This window comes from Convolutriloba macropyga, chromosome 12 (genome assembly GCF_964194025.1).
Source record: "Convolutriloba macropyga chromosome 12, txConMacr16.3, whole genome shotgun sequence".
NCBI lineage: Eukaryota > Metazoa > Xenacoelomorpha > Acoela > Convolutidae > Convolutriloba > Convolutriloba macropyga.
In genome coordinates this window covers 53,557,854-53,573,247 of record NC_134479.1, presented here as the reverse complement: position 1 = coordinate 53,573,247, position 15,394 = coordinate 53,557,854, and the positions used below count along the sequence as shown (strand labels likewise).

General features: G+C 38.8%; 1 protein-coding gene across 1 annotated transcript in view; it reads left to right on the top strand.

Annotated features, from left to right (window-relative positions):
* Nucleotides 1-15,394, top strand: part of LOC142350857 (cGMP-specific 3',5'-cyclic phosphodiesterase-like) — a 104,230-nt gene that overhangs the window by 76,474 nt on the left and 12,362 nt on the right. Inside the window, exons 12-15 of the mRNA XM_075402839.1 lie at nt 7,434-7,637; nt 10,227-10,353; nt 11,084-11,241; nt 12,171-12,354. Of these exons, the coding sequence (XP_075258954.1) occupies nt 7,434-7,637; nt 10,227-10,353; nt 11,084-11,241; nt 12,171-12,354 (673 nt within the window). The remainder of the gene's footprint in view (nt 1-7,433; nt 7,638-10,226; nt 10,354-11,083; nt 11,242-12,170; nt 12,355-15,394) is intronic.

Below are 15,394 nucleotides of genomic sequence, written 5' to 3'. Positions count from 1 at the left end.
GCAGTTCTTCTTATCTCTTGCGGGCCACTCCCAGAAGTTGCGGGCCACTCCTGGCGCGTCACCCGCCCGGTCGCGCGCGCGTCCGGCCTGCGGCCGACCACCCGCCCGCCCGCCGGCCGACCGCCCGCCCGAAGCCAACAGCGCGGCGCCCCTTGGGGCGCCCGCTGTTGACCCCGCTCCGCTCTGAATAGTTTTCGCAATAGACTTGCGCACGGAGGATTTTACTGCATTTTTCAGTTTTTTTCTACCAGAAATTGCATCCTTGAGCTCAGGTATGGCCGCTTGCACAAGTTTCCGACCAATCTTTTTAACTAGTGGCAGTGCATACTTCTTCAGCAATGGTAAAGCAGTTCGACCTACTCGAACTGCTAGAGTTCCGAGTCCCGCGGCACCCGATCCGAACTGGCGCGCAGGTCCTCCGGCATACGGCGTGTGTTGCAGTATTTGAGCATCATAATGGGAATCCATTCATATATAGATTTACAGTGTACACACTCGAAACGTATTTTTGAAAACAACAAGAGGCAGCTCCGACGGCTCTTGCTGTCTGTTGTAATTTATCTTCGTGTCTTTTTATTTTCTCAAATGTTAATGACGACAACGATGGCAAGAACGACGTCGACAACCGTTTTCCACTTGAATAGTCTCCAAAATGATCAAATTTTTGAGATGTGTCGGAATTTAAGTGTCAGAGTAGTTCTACCACGAGCTAAAAAAGGAACAAGACTTCCAGTTTCGTTGCGAAGACTGATCGATATGGACTGAAAGGATGATTTAACCACAGTTTTCCACTGTAGTTTAGAGAAAGAGCGGTAGCATGTAGTTGCACTTGCGTTTGTTTCATTCAGCGTTACACTGCGCAACAATGATGTTCGCTTGTCACCGACCACTTCGTCTTGTATCAAGTCACAGTACACAAAAATTGTATGACAGCCACCCATTATATCTACGGGATAAGTTGGCCATTTCGAAGATGTAGATTGCGACGACCTCGACAACCAATCAACAGAATCCGACGACGACGACGACGACTCTTTCATTGATGAACCGCCGCCACCACCACCATCTTCTTCTTTTGCTTCAGCCCATCTCAGACACTTCTTTCCCAATATGTTTTGCATGTCTGATGAAATTAACCGGATTGAAGCAGCAGGAGAGCACTCACCATTAGCATCATCATCGTCCTCATTGGCATAATAATTATCAGCGTTAGTAGTTGAGTCATCTATTTTAGTTCTGTTTTGAATCTTGGCCGCTTTGTCGTCGCGGTGCTAGCTTTAAAGATTGATCATGCGTTCTAACAGTCCACGAGAAGGGCCAAGAGTTTTTATTTTTTGTTTTGAACGCTTTCTGACAAACTTTATCGAGCAAATCATCAATCGTTGAATAATAACCCGGCTTTAAATAGTATCGGCTATTTTTGGGTGATTTTTTGATGCTTGTTGATGCTTTTCTCCAGTTGAACGGCAACCGCTTATCTCTAGAAATTACTGAAAGAAAAGCTGCTTTCCTAGGTTCAATCAGATTTTCATTTACTGAGGTTGAAAATTTTTGCGGCGGATTTCTATATTCGGTCTCTTCTTCTTCTTTAATTTCGGTATCTGTATCTCCTCCTTCAATGTTGTTGTTGTCTTCGTCGTTGTTTTCGCCCGCTCCCTGTTCTTCTTCTCCAAAACTTTCATACTCTAGGCTGTTTTCTTCACTATTACTGCGGCTTCTTCCAATCTTACTGATCGAATCATCCTAATCTAGATCTAAACTGCTTGCTGTCTCGAGAACACCTTCGGTAACGTTTAGTATGGTCCCTGGCCATGATATTTCAAGCAGAGCCACCTCACATAAGCCTCCAGACCTATTGAGTTCTACAACGCTCGGCTGTAAGTTTGTGAAGCTCGCCAAGGTGTTGTTGCTAAATGTTGCCATGTATGCATTTGATACTAGTGTCAAGGTAAAGGAAGAAGTGACCGACGTTTTTCCACTAGTGCTCATATCTCTAGATATTTTACCAACTCTGATTCGTAGAAACGACCTTTGATTTCCTCCTCGTTTTCTTCGTTCGAAACCAACCGATAGGTAGTAGGATTTTTTGTTAGAATGGCCACAACTTTAAACAATTCATGGCTGAATTGAACTTTGTAGCCCTTGTGGAATGTCACAATTTTTCTTCGGATGCGTACAGTGTCTCCGATTTGAAATTTGGGCCGCTTCTGAAGATTGGAGTCCTGAGTGAGCGAAACGAGATAGCTGACGTGATCTTCAGTTACACTACTAGGGCACAGTCCGGTTACTCGATTGGTGCGGTTGTTTATAATTTTCACAAAGTTTTGTAATTTGTCAATATAGGTGTCTGTATGATGCTCGTTCATGTAGCGATATATGAGTGCCTTTAATGAGCGTATATTGCGCTCCGCAAACGCACTCTTTTTCTCGTTGTTGGTTTGGTACAAAACAATTTGTTTCTTTTTGCAGAAAGTTGCAAATTCTCCCATGAACTCAGTACCATCGTCTGTCCAAACTCGCTCGGGTACCACTTTCGTTATCATCCGCAAAAAAGCTTGTTTTGTTGTGACTGCATCCTTGTTTCGCATAGCCTCAACTCTCAAATAACGACTCAATGTATCAACTGCTACTAACAGGTATCGAAAGCCCCCGTTTCTGCTCGCAATTGACTGCATATCGGCTAGATCAAGTGACCAGATTTCATTCAGACGGTAAGTAAGGACTTTTAGACGTTTGAAATTGCGACGCGCCTGCCTGAATTTGGTATAGGTTGCACTTGTTGAAAGGTACTGCTGCACAGTTTTCACCGGAAGACCTGTGTGCTGCGCAAGAGTTTGAGAGTTCCCGAAAGCGCTACTTTTATTTGTGTCAGAGTAAAATTTGTGCGCTTTTTGAAAGTTGGAATTGTTTGTAAGAGCGTCCGAGATCACATGTTCTTGTGAACATTTGAGAGAAACAAAACTTGATGCATTGTACTGAGTGGCATTTGAGAGACCGCTGCAGGTAAAATGTACCCAACCGCAGATTGTACACCAAAAAAGGGGTCTTTTCTTTGTACTTTTTCCCAAATGTTTTTTACAGGAGCCGCATAGAAGTGTTTTTCTGGGTCCTGGATTCAATTCCACGCATCCGATTTGCAAGAGACTTTGCAAGGAAGAGATGAAGAAAGATATTGAATGACAAAAAAACAAAAATCTCAACTGTCGAACATTGATATCCACTGCTGGGCTTGAACCGATGACGATGCGGTACCTGTACCTGAAGCAGCGAGTACATCAGAAGCAGAGTTTTTGGCGAACTTGTTTGCAATCAGATAGGGACTTAGGCCGGTTTCGCGGACAATTGATAAATCTTCGTTGGAGAGTTTTTTGTTGGGACTCTGTAGATTTGTCAAGAAATCAATCAAGTTGCTTGTAGAACGAAGACAAGCGTTTGCCCCTCCTGTGGTATCACTGTTTAATACAATAGCGCCCGAGGACGTGTCAAGAACAACTTTTGAGGATCTACTAAGTAGCTTGATAATTCTTTTTGAGCGCTCAATTTTACTGCTGCTGAGGCCGGTTGCTGCTAAATTGTCAAACACTCTTTCTGCTAACTGGTCTGAAATGAATTTGTTTTCTTTCTGCGCTGACGTTTGATCGTTTTCAGGCGTAGGGGAAGAAGCAGTTGGCGTATCTCCGTCGAACAAAGCAGAGGATACACTTAGTTGTGCAGCCACTTGGGAATCTGAGTTATTTCCAACTAAAATTGCTTCCCTGATTTCTTTTTTAGCTGAAGTTTTTTCAGAAAGAGATGAATTTACAATAAGGTCATTGTATGAGTCAAGGGACAGTAAAATGAACTTTTTCGAAGCAACTTGTTTATTCATTCGGAATTTCGCAAATGAGCTGCAACAATGGGTGCCAAAAACGTTATGAGCGATATTCCGCGATTAGTTGATAAAACTCGTTTCTTCTCATTTAGTTTAGTTTTCTTGTTACATAATACGGACATTAAAAATCGAAAATTTTTTAATTTTCTTTTTGTCTGGCTTGATCCGGGAAGCGCAACTGTCCCTGATACCACGTTGAAAACACAGTCTACAAGGAACTTGATGAATTTTATATCTGCGTGAACAATGAATAATCTTTGCAGTACGGGTGTAAGGGTTATAAGCAGTTTCAAAGTATTCAGATTCTGTGAATGTACCATCGAGTGAGACAAAATCAGGTGTTTTTGAGTTCAAATAAAAAACTGTCGGAGTTTGACCACACAGACTAGAACAGAAGCGTAGATGCTCGTGGCACTGTGGATCCAGATCAATCAACAGATGCCCAAAATTTTCAGACGTTGCAGAACGATAAGCGGACAATAAATCAGATCGGCAACCCAATTGCCTGCCTAAACAATCGATTTGGTTGATGTCGCGTGGACTTTTTAGCAGGAGAATGTGTGTAAGATTTAAATCAATCGTTTTCGAATTAGGGCATTTCTGATAAAGATTGTGCTTTAGAAAAATTACGTGTTGGTGTTTGTGGCGACCGGATACTATGAGGTTCAAAAATTCTTCTGATCGAGAAATCTCGTCAAAAACATCGTCAAAGATTATTAGATGCCTCTTTCTGAGATTGGCAGAGATTTCAGTTTACTCCAGTTGACTCCGTTGATGAAACTTATTCTGTCGTTACCCAAGCTATTTAAAATTGCGTCATATGTGGGCTGCCAATGTTGATAAAAGTAAATCATGTTGTCAAAGTTTGGTCAAAACACTTGCTGATTGTTTTTCAGCAACTCAGAGACAAGTCTCGTTTTCCCGCAGCCACTCGGTCCAACAATCGTCATCACAAAATGCGGCTCAGTTACTATTACTTTGTTCATGGCGACAGAATAATACAACCGATGCAAAAAGCTAAAACAGGCCAAACTTGAGCTGACGAGTGTTTATCAAACTTATTAACCACTAAACAAACAACACAAGCGACAATAGAAGTAGAAAGAAGCATAAAATAAAGAAGTGTAAAGAACAGAGAGCGCTCGAGAGAACAGCAAAGTTTCCAGGGTGGTCTCTCCTTATTTTCACTGTCAAAAATGATCTGATTTGAAAAGTCCACGCTACAATCCACCTGATCTTGATTCATGACCGCTCAGTTTGAAGTAACTCTGGGAGGTGGCTTTGGTGGATACACTTGTGAGCTCGCTTGTGAGATTGTCAAGAAGTATTGGAGTAGCTGATTAGCTTCGGAGAGGATCTCAAGTTCCTGTAACGTCAAGTCCAACTCGTTTTTTATCAAAATCGTTTTGCCGCCAACTTTTTTAAAGCTCTGCTTCCACAACTTTATCTCAGTATCTTCTCCCTTGTTCTGTATTTGAAGTCCCGACATTTTTGATAGATGAAGATATAACAGGTTAGGGTCAAAAAGTGTCATAGTATATTTAAAAAGGTAACTGATCAAAGAGTTCTGAGGACTGAAATTTCACTAGAAACCAGAACAGTAAACCACTCAAATGATCAAAGAGAAAATGGTTGGGGAGATTTGGTAAAACGTAAACGTAGCCTGGACCAATGTTGTAGCTACTTTTCATAAAACCGTAAGCATCATGGAAAATAGCATGAACGCGCAAAAGTTTTGAAATCTTGCAATAGTTGTGAAGAATACTATTACCAGGGCCAATCAGACCACCATATGGTGCACTTTCATTTATCTCAGTTAAATTACAGGTGGGGTCAATAAGCAGACAAACAGCTAAAAAAGCATTTTTTGTTTCTGAGTTTTTATTGAAGAGCCTGCTTGAAACTTTGAGGTTCTCTAACACTTGATTTATGTTTTCCCGCAACAACATGAAGCAACTGATTTTAAGCAAAGATTACAAAACAATGACAAATCAATGAATAAATAATAAAAGGAAATTGTCTAATCTAATCAGTTGACAATGTTTGTTTTGTGAAAATTGTCTCTTTGTCTGTTACGTCATCCACCGTAGTTGATAAATTGCAGGTGTCAAACGAGTCCTCGTAACATTCCCAACAAGTGCATTGAGCGTTTCTTAGGCCACATCTCACCTCAAGAAAAGCTGAATGATCAGTTTGGTGGATTGAACCAAATCCTGAGGCCAAAATATCAATGTAGGCCTCCAGGGTGGACTTGAAAGGGGAATCACTGGCTTGCAAGCTTTCAATTTTGCCAAGAATTCGTTGCTGATCTTCAGTGAGGGTTGAAAGTTCTAGTCGTCTAATTGGACAAGCTTTCTCAATCTCCCAGTCGCAATCCAATCGCTCAATAGAATTAGCTTCGAGGCCAAGTCCATCTGACCGAATAAAGTTTTCAAAAACGTCCCCACGTCTTGTTACATCAACAGCTCCAAGTCGAAGCATCTGAGCCATGAAAGTCCCCAATGGCGAGTGTGGTATGAACATACGCGCCCGAACTTCTTGTAGTACTTTGCTTTCGTGTTTGATGAAAGATTTTATTGTTTTCTCCATTTGCTTTGGGTTTTCACTTACAACCATCACATGTTGGTGTTCAGAACTTAAGTCTTCACACCAACGAAAGCAGATCGTATTGATCGTCGAAGAAATGTCATGAGTTGCAACTGCAAAGCTGAGATCCGTGTAAGCGTCAATCCAATAGGCGAGGCCGTGCGGTTGGCTGGGAACACAGAACAAGGGATCGTCAACAGAGTCATCGTGTTTTCTTTTTTTCGACAAAGTACTGCTTGGTTCAGGACTAAGTTTTGCAGGGACGAGAACTTTTGCCGAATAAACAATGAAACGGTAATGAAACGGAGCGAACTTTTGAGTGCTCATGGTCAACTGATTTTCAAAAAGTAAGATTGTAAATGAGTAAACTAATTTTTGGTAGAAATAGTTTGTTTTGGAGATAAGATTTCGGAATTTTCCACAAAAGGCAAATTGGCACATTGAGTTTTGAACACGTACAAATGACGAGAGACATGAAACAACTCGATGCGCCAAGTTACCTTGTTAATGCATCAAACAAGATTAAATTTATTTTGTTTTAAGAACTTGCGATTTTATAGTAAATTAAGGTAAATTTCAATTCAAAATTGAACTCATAGAGAATGTTTAAATCGTTTGTAGACATATATAGTGGCTTTGTGTGGCACAGAGAAGCCTTAGGCTTGATTTGGAGCCATTCTGAGCAGAGAAGACAAAATTTCAAAATGAGTCGAAAAGTGGGCGACAGACCCCCCCATTTCTTACTACTGAGATATCTTTAGTTGTTTACTAAAAACTGTGAGTTGTATAAAATTATCGGACAATTAAAAACTGAATAGCTTCTAAATGTTGGATTTATGTTTATAGCTATAAACTATAAATTACATAACTATCGGAAAACTATAAGTTAAATTTCCTAAAGACTATGATTTACATAAATGATATGATCGGATATTTAAATAATGGACAATTTTACAATGTTGGATCTATGTTTTAGCTCAGTAACTCCATAACATTCCACATGTCATTATCGGATCTGCAAAGCGAAACCCAAACTGATGATGACCAGAACCGACTGCAGTCATCGGAGTCAGCTCGCTCTAATATTCAGCCGAATCAGTCTGCATCGGCTGCTGCTACTAGCTTCCCCCTCTATCACAAAATACTTGAAAAGTGTCTCAACCAGTCATCTTATGAATCGGTTAGTTAGAAAAGTTAACCTCACTCATTGCGCTTTGACCATCCAGATATTGAACCGATTTGCCCATATTTGGTTTTGCCTTGTAATTGTTATGCGCTTTAAACAACGAGATTTTATTGTCATCATGGTTACAAAATATCTGTTCGTCTTGATATGTTTACAATGTGACCTAATTCAATTTTAGGTAGACATTTAGGATGCCGTTTGTTTCCAATTCGCTTTACTTTGATTGATATTAGCCAAAATAAAGTAAAAATTATTTTGATGTGTTAAATTTCGGGATTTAAAATTATTCTGTGCCTGGGAGGCAATAACGGGCACGCAGGGAGGGTGGGGGGGGGGGTAGAAAAGATATGATCCATATATTGAGCTGCACTGTAGTGTTTGTTATTAATAGCCGCCCTCATCTTCTCAGCCGGCTATTATAGCGCTCCTATTTTTTTTACAATTCAAAGAATTTGAATTGTATTGGGGCGCTGTCTTTTTACGACTCGAAGAGGAGTATTGGAGAAGTCCTTTTTTTAAATCAATTTTATTGGAGTGATTTTTGAAGCGGAATTGAAACGCGTGAAGAAATTTGGAGTGATTTTGGCGCTGAACAAAAGTGAAGAGCGGAGCGAAAAGAGAGTGGTTTTTGTTCATACCGCTGTTTTTGAGAGAGCGAGAAATTGATGTGTGAAAAAATTTTCTCTAAGCGAGCGAAATTTTTTTGTTCACGTGCGGCATTATATAGCAGTTTTTTTTCATTTATTTTGGTTAAGAGGTTTGGTTATGATTTTGTTTTAATTTTCGGCTGGTTTCGGTAGTGGTTTGAAGGTTTCTGGAAATTAATATGAATTTTATGATAATTCGGAGGTTTTTAATGTATTTTGCTGACTTTCGGGCTAATTTTTGCGTTTTTTTGACGATTGTTTTGTTTTATTGGCTCAAAAGCGTATTAAAGAAACCCGTTCTACTTGAGCAATTTGATGTTAACAATTGGTTCCGGTTTTGTGGGTAAGAATCATTCTTTTGTTGATAAATATGACAAAAAATGGCGAAATTTGGAACTCTTTTTCTTAATTTTTTGCAGTTTTTCGTTTTTTTTTGTTTTTAGCTAAGTTTCTTTGCCTATTATGACTTTCCTATTGTTTTGAGAGCATCTGGATACCCGATTGGTTGAAGGGAATTTGTCTTTGGATTTTTATGTTTTTGAAATATTGAAAAATTTAGTAACTTTTTTTTCCAGTTTTTCAGTGACAGTTGTTTTTAAGAGCTTTTTTTTCATAACTTTAGCCAATAGTATTTTTTCAAAATTCACATAAGTAGTTTTTATAAATACTATTTGTTTTGATGAAGTTATTTTGGCAGAGATAGTTTTTTCGGGATCTCAATTTATAACAAAAATTGATCAGATTTTTTTATCATATTTTAACAGATTTGATTTTATTGTTTTTACTTCTTCGTTTCATGACTTTGTTTCAAGATAATCATAAATTAGTGAAGGCACATTTTGTTTGATGAGTAGTTGGATGGTGTTTAAATGGATTTTCATTTCGAGTCGTTTCCGGAATTCTTCCGGCTATGTTTTTTTTAAGATCTGTTCACACATTTTCATGATTTTTGAAGTCAAATTGGAGTAGCGATTTTGGTCACGCTGAAACAGGAAATGGAGCGAAAAAGCGAGTGGTTTTGCGGCGTGAATTTTTTTCGCTCTAATTTTAAAGTAGAGTGCGAAAATGGTGTTTGAACAAAAATTCGGTTTCTCGATAGTGGTTTTTTGTTCACATGCGGCAATTTCACTCTGATTTTTACTGTTTTTTTTTTCAATTTTTTGGATCGAATTTTTGTCTAAATGGTTTTCCCAATCCATTCACAGCTCATTCTAGGCCTAGTTTTTTGTTTGAATTAAATTTTCATTTCTCGCTAGTGGTTTTTTTTGTTCACATGCGGCGTTTTGACATTGATTTTTTGTTTTTTTTTCTTATTTTTTGATCTGATTTTTTTAAAATGGTTTTCTCAATTCACTGATAGTCCATTCTAGGTCTAGTTTTCCTGTTTAGTCAATGAAAATTCGTTGAATTGTACGTCAGGACTTGTCCTGCTATGTTTTTTTACTTCGTCGAATAAAAAAATGTTTCTCTTTTTGCCGCATTTTCAACATTTTGCGTGATATCTTTTTGACTTTTCTAGGCTAGTTTCTCTCTTCTCTCTTTCTGCTAAAAGTGATTTTGAACATCAGTTGCTCAGCAAAGCAATTCAAAATGAACAGAGTCAGTATAAAAAATTGAAGTCAGAAGTAGAAACGGGATAAACCCATAAAGCCCAATTTTAGATGCCCGCTATTTGAACGTCGTTCCTATAAGTCTTAGTTACCATCTCTAATGCTTATTGGTATTGATAGTAGCCCCTGTAGCCTCTCTCTAAGAAACAGAAGTACGTTATGTTCAACTACGAAATGCCATCAAAATCGGACTCAAAAAATGTTTTTGTACAAAAAGCTTTTTTTTTCAATATCTATTCTTTCAATCCCAATCATGCTTATTGGAATCAACGGCTGCTATTTTCCGGCAATCTGCCGGGCAGTTTGAACGTGTGTTGTTGTTTTAGATGATTAATTTGAGTGAGCCTGGCGATGATCCTGTGACGGGACCCTACTTGACCTCAGTTGACCCCTCATTCCAGCCTCACTCCATCCTCTGTAGCAACATCCGCAATTCACATGGACAAACCATCGGTGAGTTAATTGGAGAGAAGTTGACATGCGTAATTGGACGAATTTGGATCTTTTCCTTTTGTGCCCCAAATTATAACAGACATTGTTTCATTCGATTTCTCACGTACAAACGTACGTACTATTAATTGCGCAATTATACAAAAAATAAGGCAAATTTACAAAAATTTTCTTGAGCTCAAGCTCAAGCATTTTCTTAATGGAATTCTGGGATCTTTTGCGTTTGAAAGGATTCTGGGAGGGCAAGTTTTTTGTAAATTTGCCTTTTTTTGCATAATTGCGCAAGTGATGGTACGTACGTTTGTACGTGAGAAATCGGATGAAACAAGGTTTTTTTTTGCGATTCACCCGAAAATGTGTGTGATAATTATTTGGGCCGTGTTTAACGTAAATACTTGACATGACTGTTTGGGCTTATATGGTTGTCTTAAATCCGATAGTTCCTCCTTTAAAAATCTAATTTTAAGTTTCGCTTTTGGTAAACCGATTTTGCTGCAAAAAATCAATTTGTTCACGCAAGGTTATAAGAACAAATTTTTTCACATTTTTTATCATTATTGCTAATGGGCAGTTTGAAATAGAAGGTTAATCAACCTCGTAAATTGGCCCTGTTGTTGCTTTATATATCTGTAACAGCTAAATATATATATCTGTAACAGCAAAAGAAATTCTTTCTTTCTTTACATGGGTGGGTGTGCCGTTTGATGTCCTAAATCTTGCTTCCTTTTTTCAGGTTGCGTGCAATTAGTTGACAAGCCTCTCGCTGGGTTCACAAAGTCAGACGAGCATTTTGTTGAGGCGTTTGTGATATTCTGTGGACTTGGGATTAGCAACACACGTACATACGAGGAGAGTGTTCTATTGTCCAATAAACAAAAAGTGGCCATGGAAGTAAGTTGAATGGGGGGAGATAACACAGCATGTCCATAATTTGGGGGGGGGGGGGGCTACGGTAAATCCCGGACCCATTTTTAGATTCGAGACAGATAATCTTACTTGAAAGAATTGATGGATCTTATCTTTTTGTGCTCCCCCCTCAGCTTAATGGGTGCGTTTTATATTTTATTTGCACCCCCCCCCCCCCCGATCCCCGATAGATGTAATTTTACAGAATGGCTTAATATGTAATGACACGTGCTGTGCAGCTGGGGAAGCATAACGTACTGGGGGGGCACAAACATAAACGATCCGAAAAGATACGCTATTCTCCATGATAAGGATGTGAGCATCTATCTTTGTGTGTGATTTCTCAGTGAGACCGAAACGATCAAAAATTCGTATGTTCTTTTCGAGTTGTTGGGCCAATGTTATTTGGTTAGGCTTGATTTTCAAATGTGTATTTTAGAAGTTTCTTACAGTTTAAGCTGAGGATTAACTACAATGTTAAGTTTTTGGAGTTAAAACACTCACGTGCACATTATAAAATGCCGAAAGTCTACAGTGCCAGAAGTTAAAATGCCAGAAGTTGCTACTTAGCCAGATGTTAACCTCCGTTGACTTTCGTCATTTTAAAACGTAAGCATTTCGTGTTTTAAGCAGAGTTACGTGACTCTACAGAAGCCACTTCGAAATTCTGACTTAATATCTCGAACCGCTTCGCGGTTCGCGATAAACGCCAGAAGTTCTCAGTGACTTCAAGCAGAGTCACGCAACCATTTCTTATTAGCACAGAGTTCCCAGGATGAAGTCGGCGACCCAAGACAAGCATTGGCCAGACCGACCATACACAAGATATTTTCCGATGAGGATTAACTACAATGTTCACTTTTTTAAGTTGCAGTGTTACTGTATAATAATTAGAAGACTCGACTTCATTTCAGATGTTGTCTTACTACACGAAAGCTAGTGAAGCAGAGGTGAAGTCGGTTCTCTCCCATGCTCACAGATCATCCAGACACAACACAACAAACAACAGCACAGCCGCCTCATCTTCATATGCAATCAACAGCTTCTCCTCAGTGCCCTCTATATCACTCTACGCTAGTTCACTCCAAAACAATTTAGGCTAGTCTATCTTCTTTAATTTTATCCATGTTTTTTGTCAATCACAGCACTTTTTAATTGCTCTCAAACGAAGTTTGTAGCAATTATAATAGTGGTCTTTTCTTATGCGAATTTTCCTTTGACCGATTTTTAGTCTGACCCATTTGACTTTTTGTCCTCAAAAACGGGATAAACAGGTAAAGCCCGCAGGACATTAAGTGGCTGAGCAGCGCTCTTAGAGTCTTACGTCTTACTAGTCTCTAAGCATGCAGTTTCCAAAGCTGTTTTGAGAAGATTGTTCTTGAAATTGCTTTTGAACAAAGAAATCACTGCAAACGTGAGTGTCTGTTTTAATGCAAAATTTATGCCTGACCGTATTTGCGCTTTTTGTTCTAGAACATTCTTTGACTTTCAAGTGACCTTTTCACGCTTGTGGTCTTCATTTTGTGTGATCTCATTTGCGCTCACTCTAAAATAGTTTGTTGCTAAAATAAAAGCGATTGTAAGATTATTTCTTAAGGGTTATAGCCGAGTGGTAAGCGCTTTAGTTTAGGACAAAGGACGCGGGTGATCGAATTCGTCACTGGGCGAATATTTTGCAACCAGAAAAGATAAATCTATCAAGGATACAGCCACTGAATTTATTTTCCTGCCTGTCATTCGAGAACAATTTGTCCGACGTTAGTCGGCTAATGTCTCAATTTATTGAACACCCAACGCTAGATTATACAGTGTCGAGTTCCTATATCCAATATATTAGTCATTGATTATTATAGCTGCGAAGCTGTAAGCTGAGCGAAGCTATATTGCGGTGCTCTTGGTTTTTTTGTTTCGTCGTCTGACGCTCTTTTTTCGTTTTACATTTGTTCACACAGCAAAGCTGAAGTCAAATTTTCTGAATGACTTCTTCCTCTCACTAACGGCTTTTGCGCGCGTGACGTCATTTCTCACTCGCTTTAGCAAAAGTTTTTAGGTTATTTGCGTGATTAGATTTTGATCATACGTGACTTACCTCACTCAATAAAATGACTTTTGCACTTTAAAGCTTTAAGTTTAATTTGAATTTGTTTAAGGTCAAAGGAACTCATATGTACAGTATAGGTCCCTAATAAGAGGCTTCTGCGGAATGAATTTTAACAAGTTTTATTAATTTATCGCTGAATGTTTTTTACCTAGTTTTTTTGAGCGGCGTCGATTTTTTTTTCAATTTAGATCTGTATCTGTTTCTATCTCTATTAAATGGCACGCAGGTCTATTCTTTCGCAGCTATTCCGGCAATCTGCCGGCTATGTTCTTTAGCCAGGTTAAAAAGCCATTTTTAGCTTGAACCATTCGTGCTCTAAACTGCTTGCCTTAATCTTCAGAAGTCACCTAAAGATTCTGACTAACATTTAACCCCTGAAATCACTGAAAAAGTTAAAAGTACTGAGAGTGACGAGTTTTTAATTGCTTTCAAACGTCGTTTGTAGTCATTTTACTAGTCCTGTCGGTCTTTTTAATGCGATTTTTCGCTTGACCGATTTTTCGTCTAGCCCATTTGGATTTTCGTCCTCAAAAACGGGATAAAAGGTAGCGCCCAGCAGGCATTTATTGCTCTTAGAGCCTTTCAGCTCACTAGTCTCCAAGTATGTGATTCACAGAAAATGTTTTTGAGACTTATATTTATATGATGTGTAGGGCGGTTCCTAGAGGTTGACCCACCTCCCTACCAATCAGCCCCCTCTCACTTCACCCCCGCCCAATCCCCACTAAGCTGCGCTCACCTCACGCTCTTTCGATAAGGCTAAAGCTAGCCTCACTAAACCAAGGCTAGCTACTGATGAAGCCAACCGCTCGTCGGGCGTTCCATTCGCCCGACGTTAGTCGGTTATGTTATTTTCTTCATTCATAGCTGTAAGCTGAGCGTAGCTATATTGTTGTGATCGCGGTTGTTCCGTCGTCTGACGTTTATTTTGTCGTTTTATTGTATTACATATAGTCATGCCGCAAAACAACAGTTTTTGATCTTTTAATGTCGTTCTCCTATTGCTTTTCTGGGTGACGCCTTTAGTTAAGTTCATTGGCGAGGTATTTTAGCTGAGTTGAGTCAAAAATTGTAGCCTCATAAATTACTACTATCTTTTTCTAATTTAAGTCAAAATAGGAATCGTATGAAGGAAAAGCTGTTAATAGTTACTAATAAATTATCGCGAAGTCACGATGCATCAAAACGTAAGAAGCACTTTGATTTTTGTTCAATACAATACTACTATAAAATGTTGTACTGGTTTTCTTATATGTTTTTTAATTGTTATCGAACGAAGTTTGAATCAAATATTGTAAACGTGTCTCCTTTAAAACAATTTTTATGTTTAACCTTTTCGATTTTTTTTTATTTTGAGTTTTGACTGCCTTAATTTTTTGCATTTTTTGTGACTAGTCTTTCTCATTGGTATTGTTAAGCAACTGATTGCAATTTGCGGCTGCTAACTACTATAAGTCCATTAAAAATTTGCCAAAATTCGTGTCATTTTTCATTTTAATTCTTAATAGTGCTATATTATAACTTGTATCGACGTCATTTGAAGCACCTGACTGAATTTCTTAGCCCCCCTCGCGGCCGACAGAAGCAGCAACAGTGCAGGCTGCAGCGCAGGCTTCTTATATTTTGTCCTCAAGGTTCTTGTTGCGACCAAATGACATCGCGCTCTTTTCAAATCTGCTCTTTGTTCTTTCCTTCATGCAATTTTTACGAATTGCTTCAGTGAATGCGTGATGCCATTTTTAAATTGAGTGCCTGACGTCATTTTTCACTCTTAGTTGAGCCATTTTTTTTGTTCCTTTGCCTGATTAAATTTTTAGTCAGACGTAGCCTACCTCACTCTCACAAATGACTTACCTCTTTTTCAAAAACCACTTTCCTGACATTCCAAATGACTTTTCGTTACTTTAATTCAAGGAGATAAGGTCAACTGAGTGTATGTAACTTTAATTGAAAGTTAATAGAGGGCAGCTAATAGAAACAGTCAAAGTTATACAGACTTTTACAGACTTTTAAAGAACTTTCAACCAGACTTTTAAA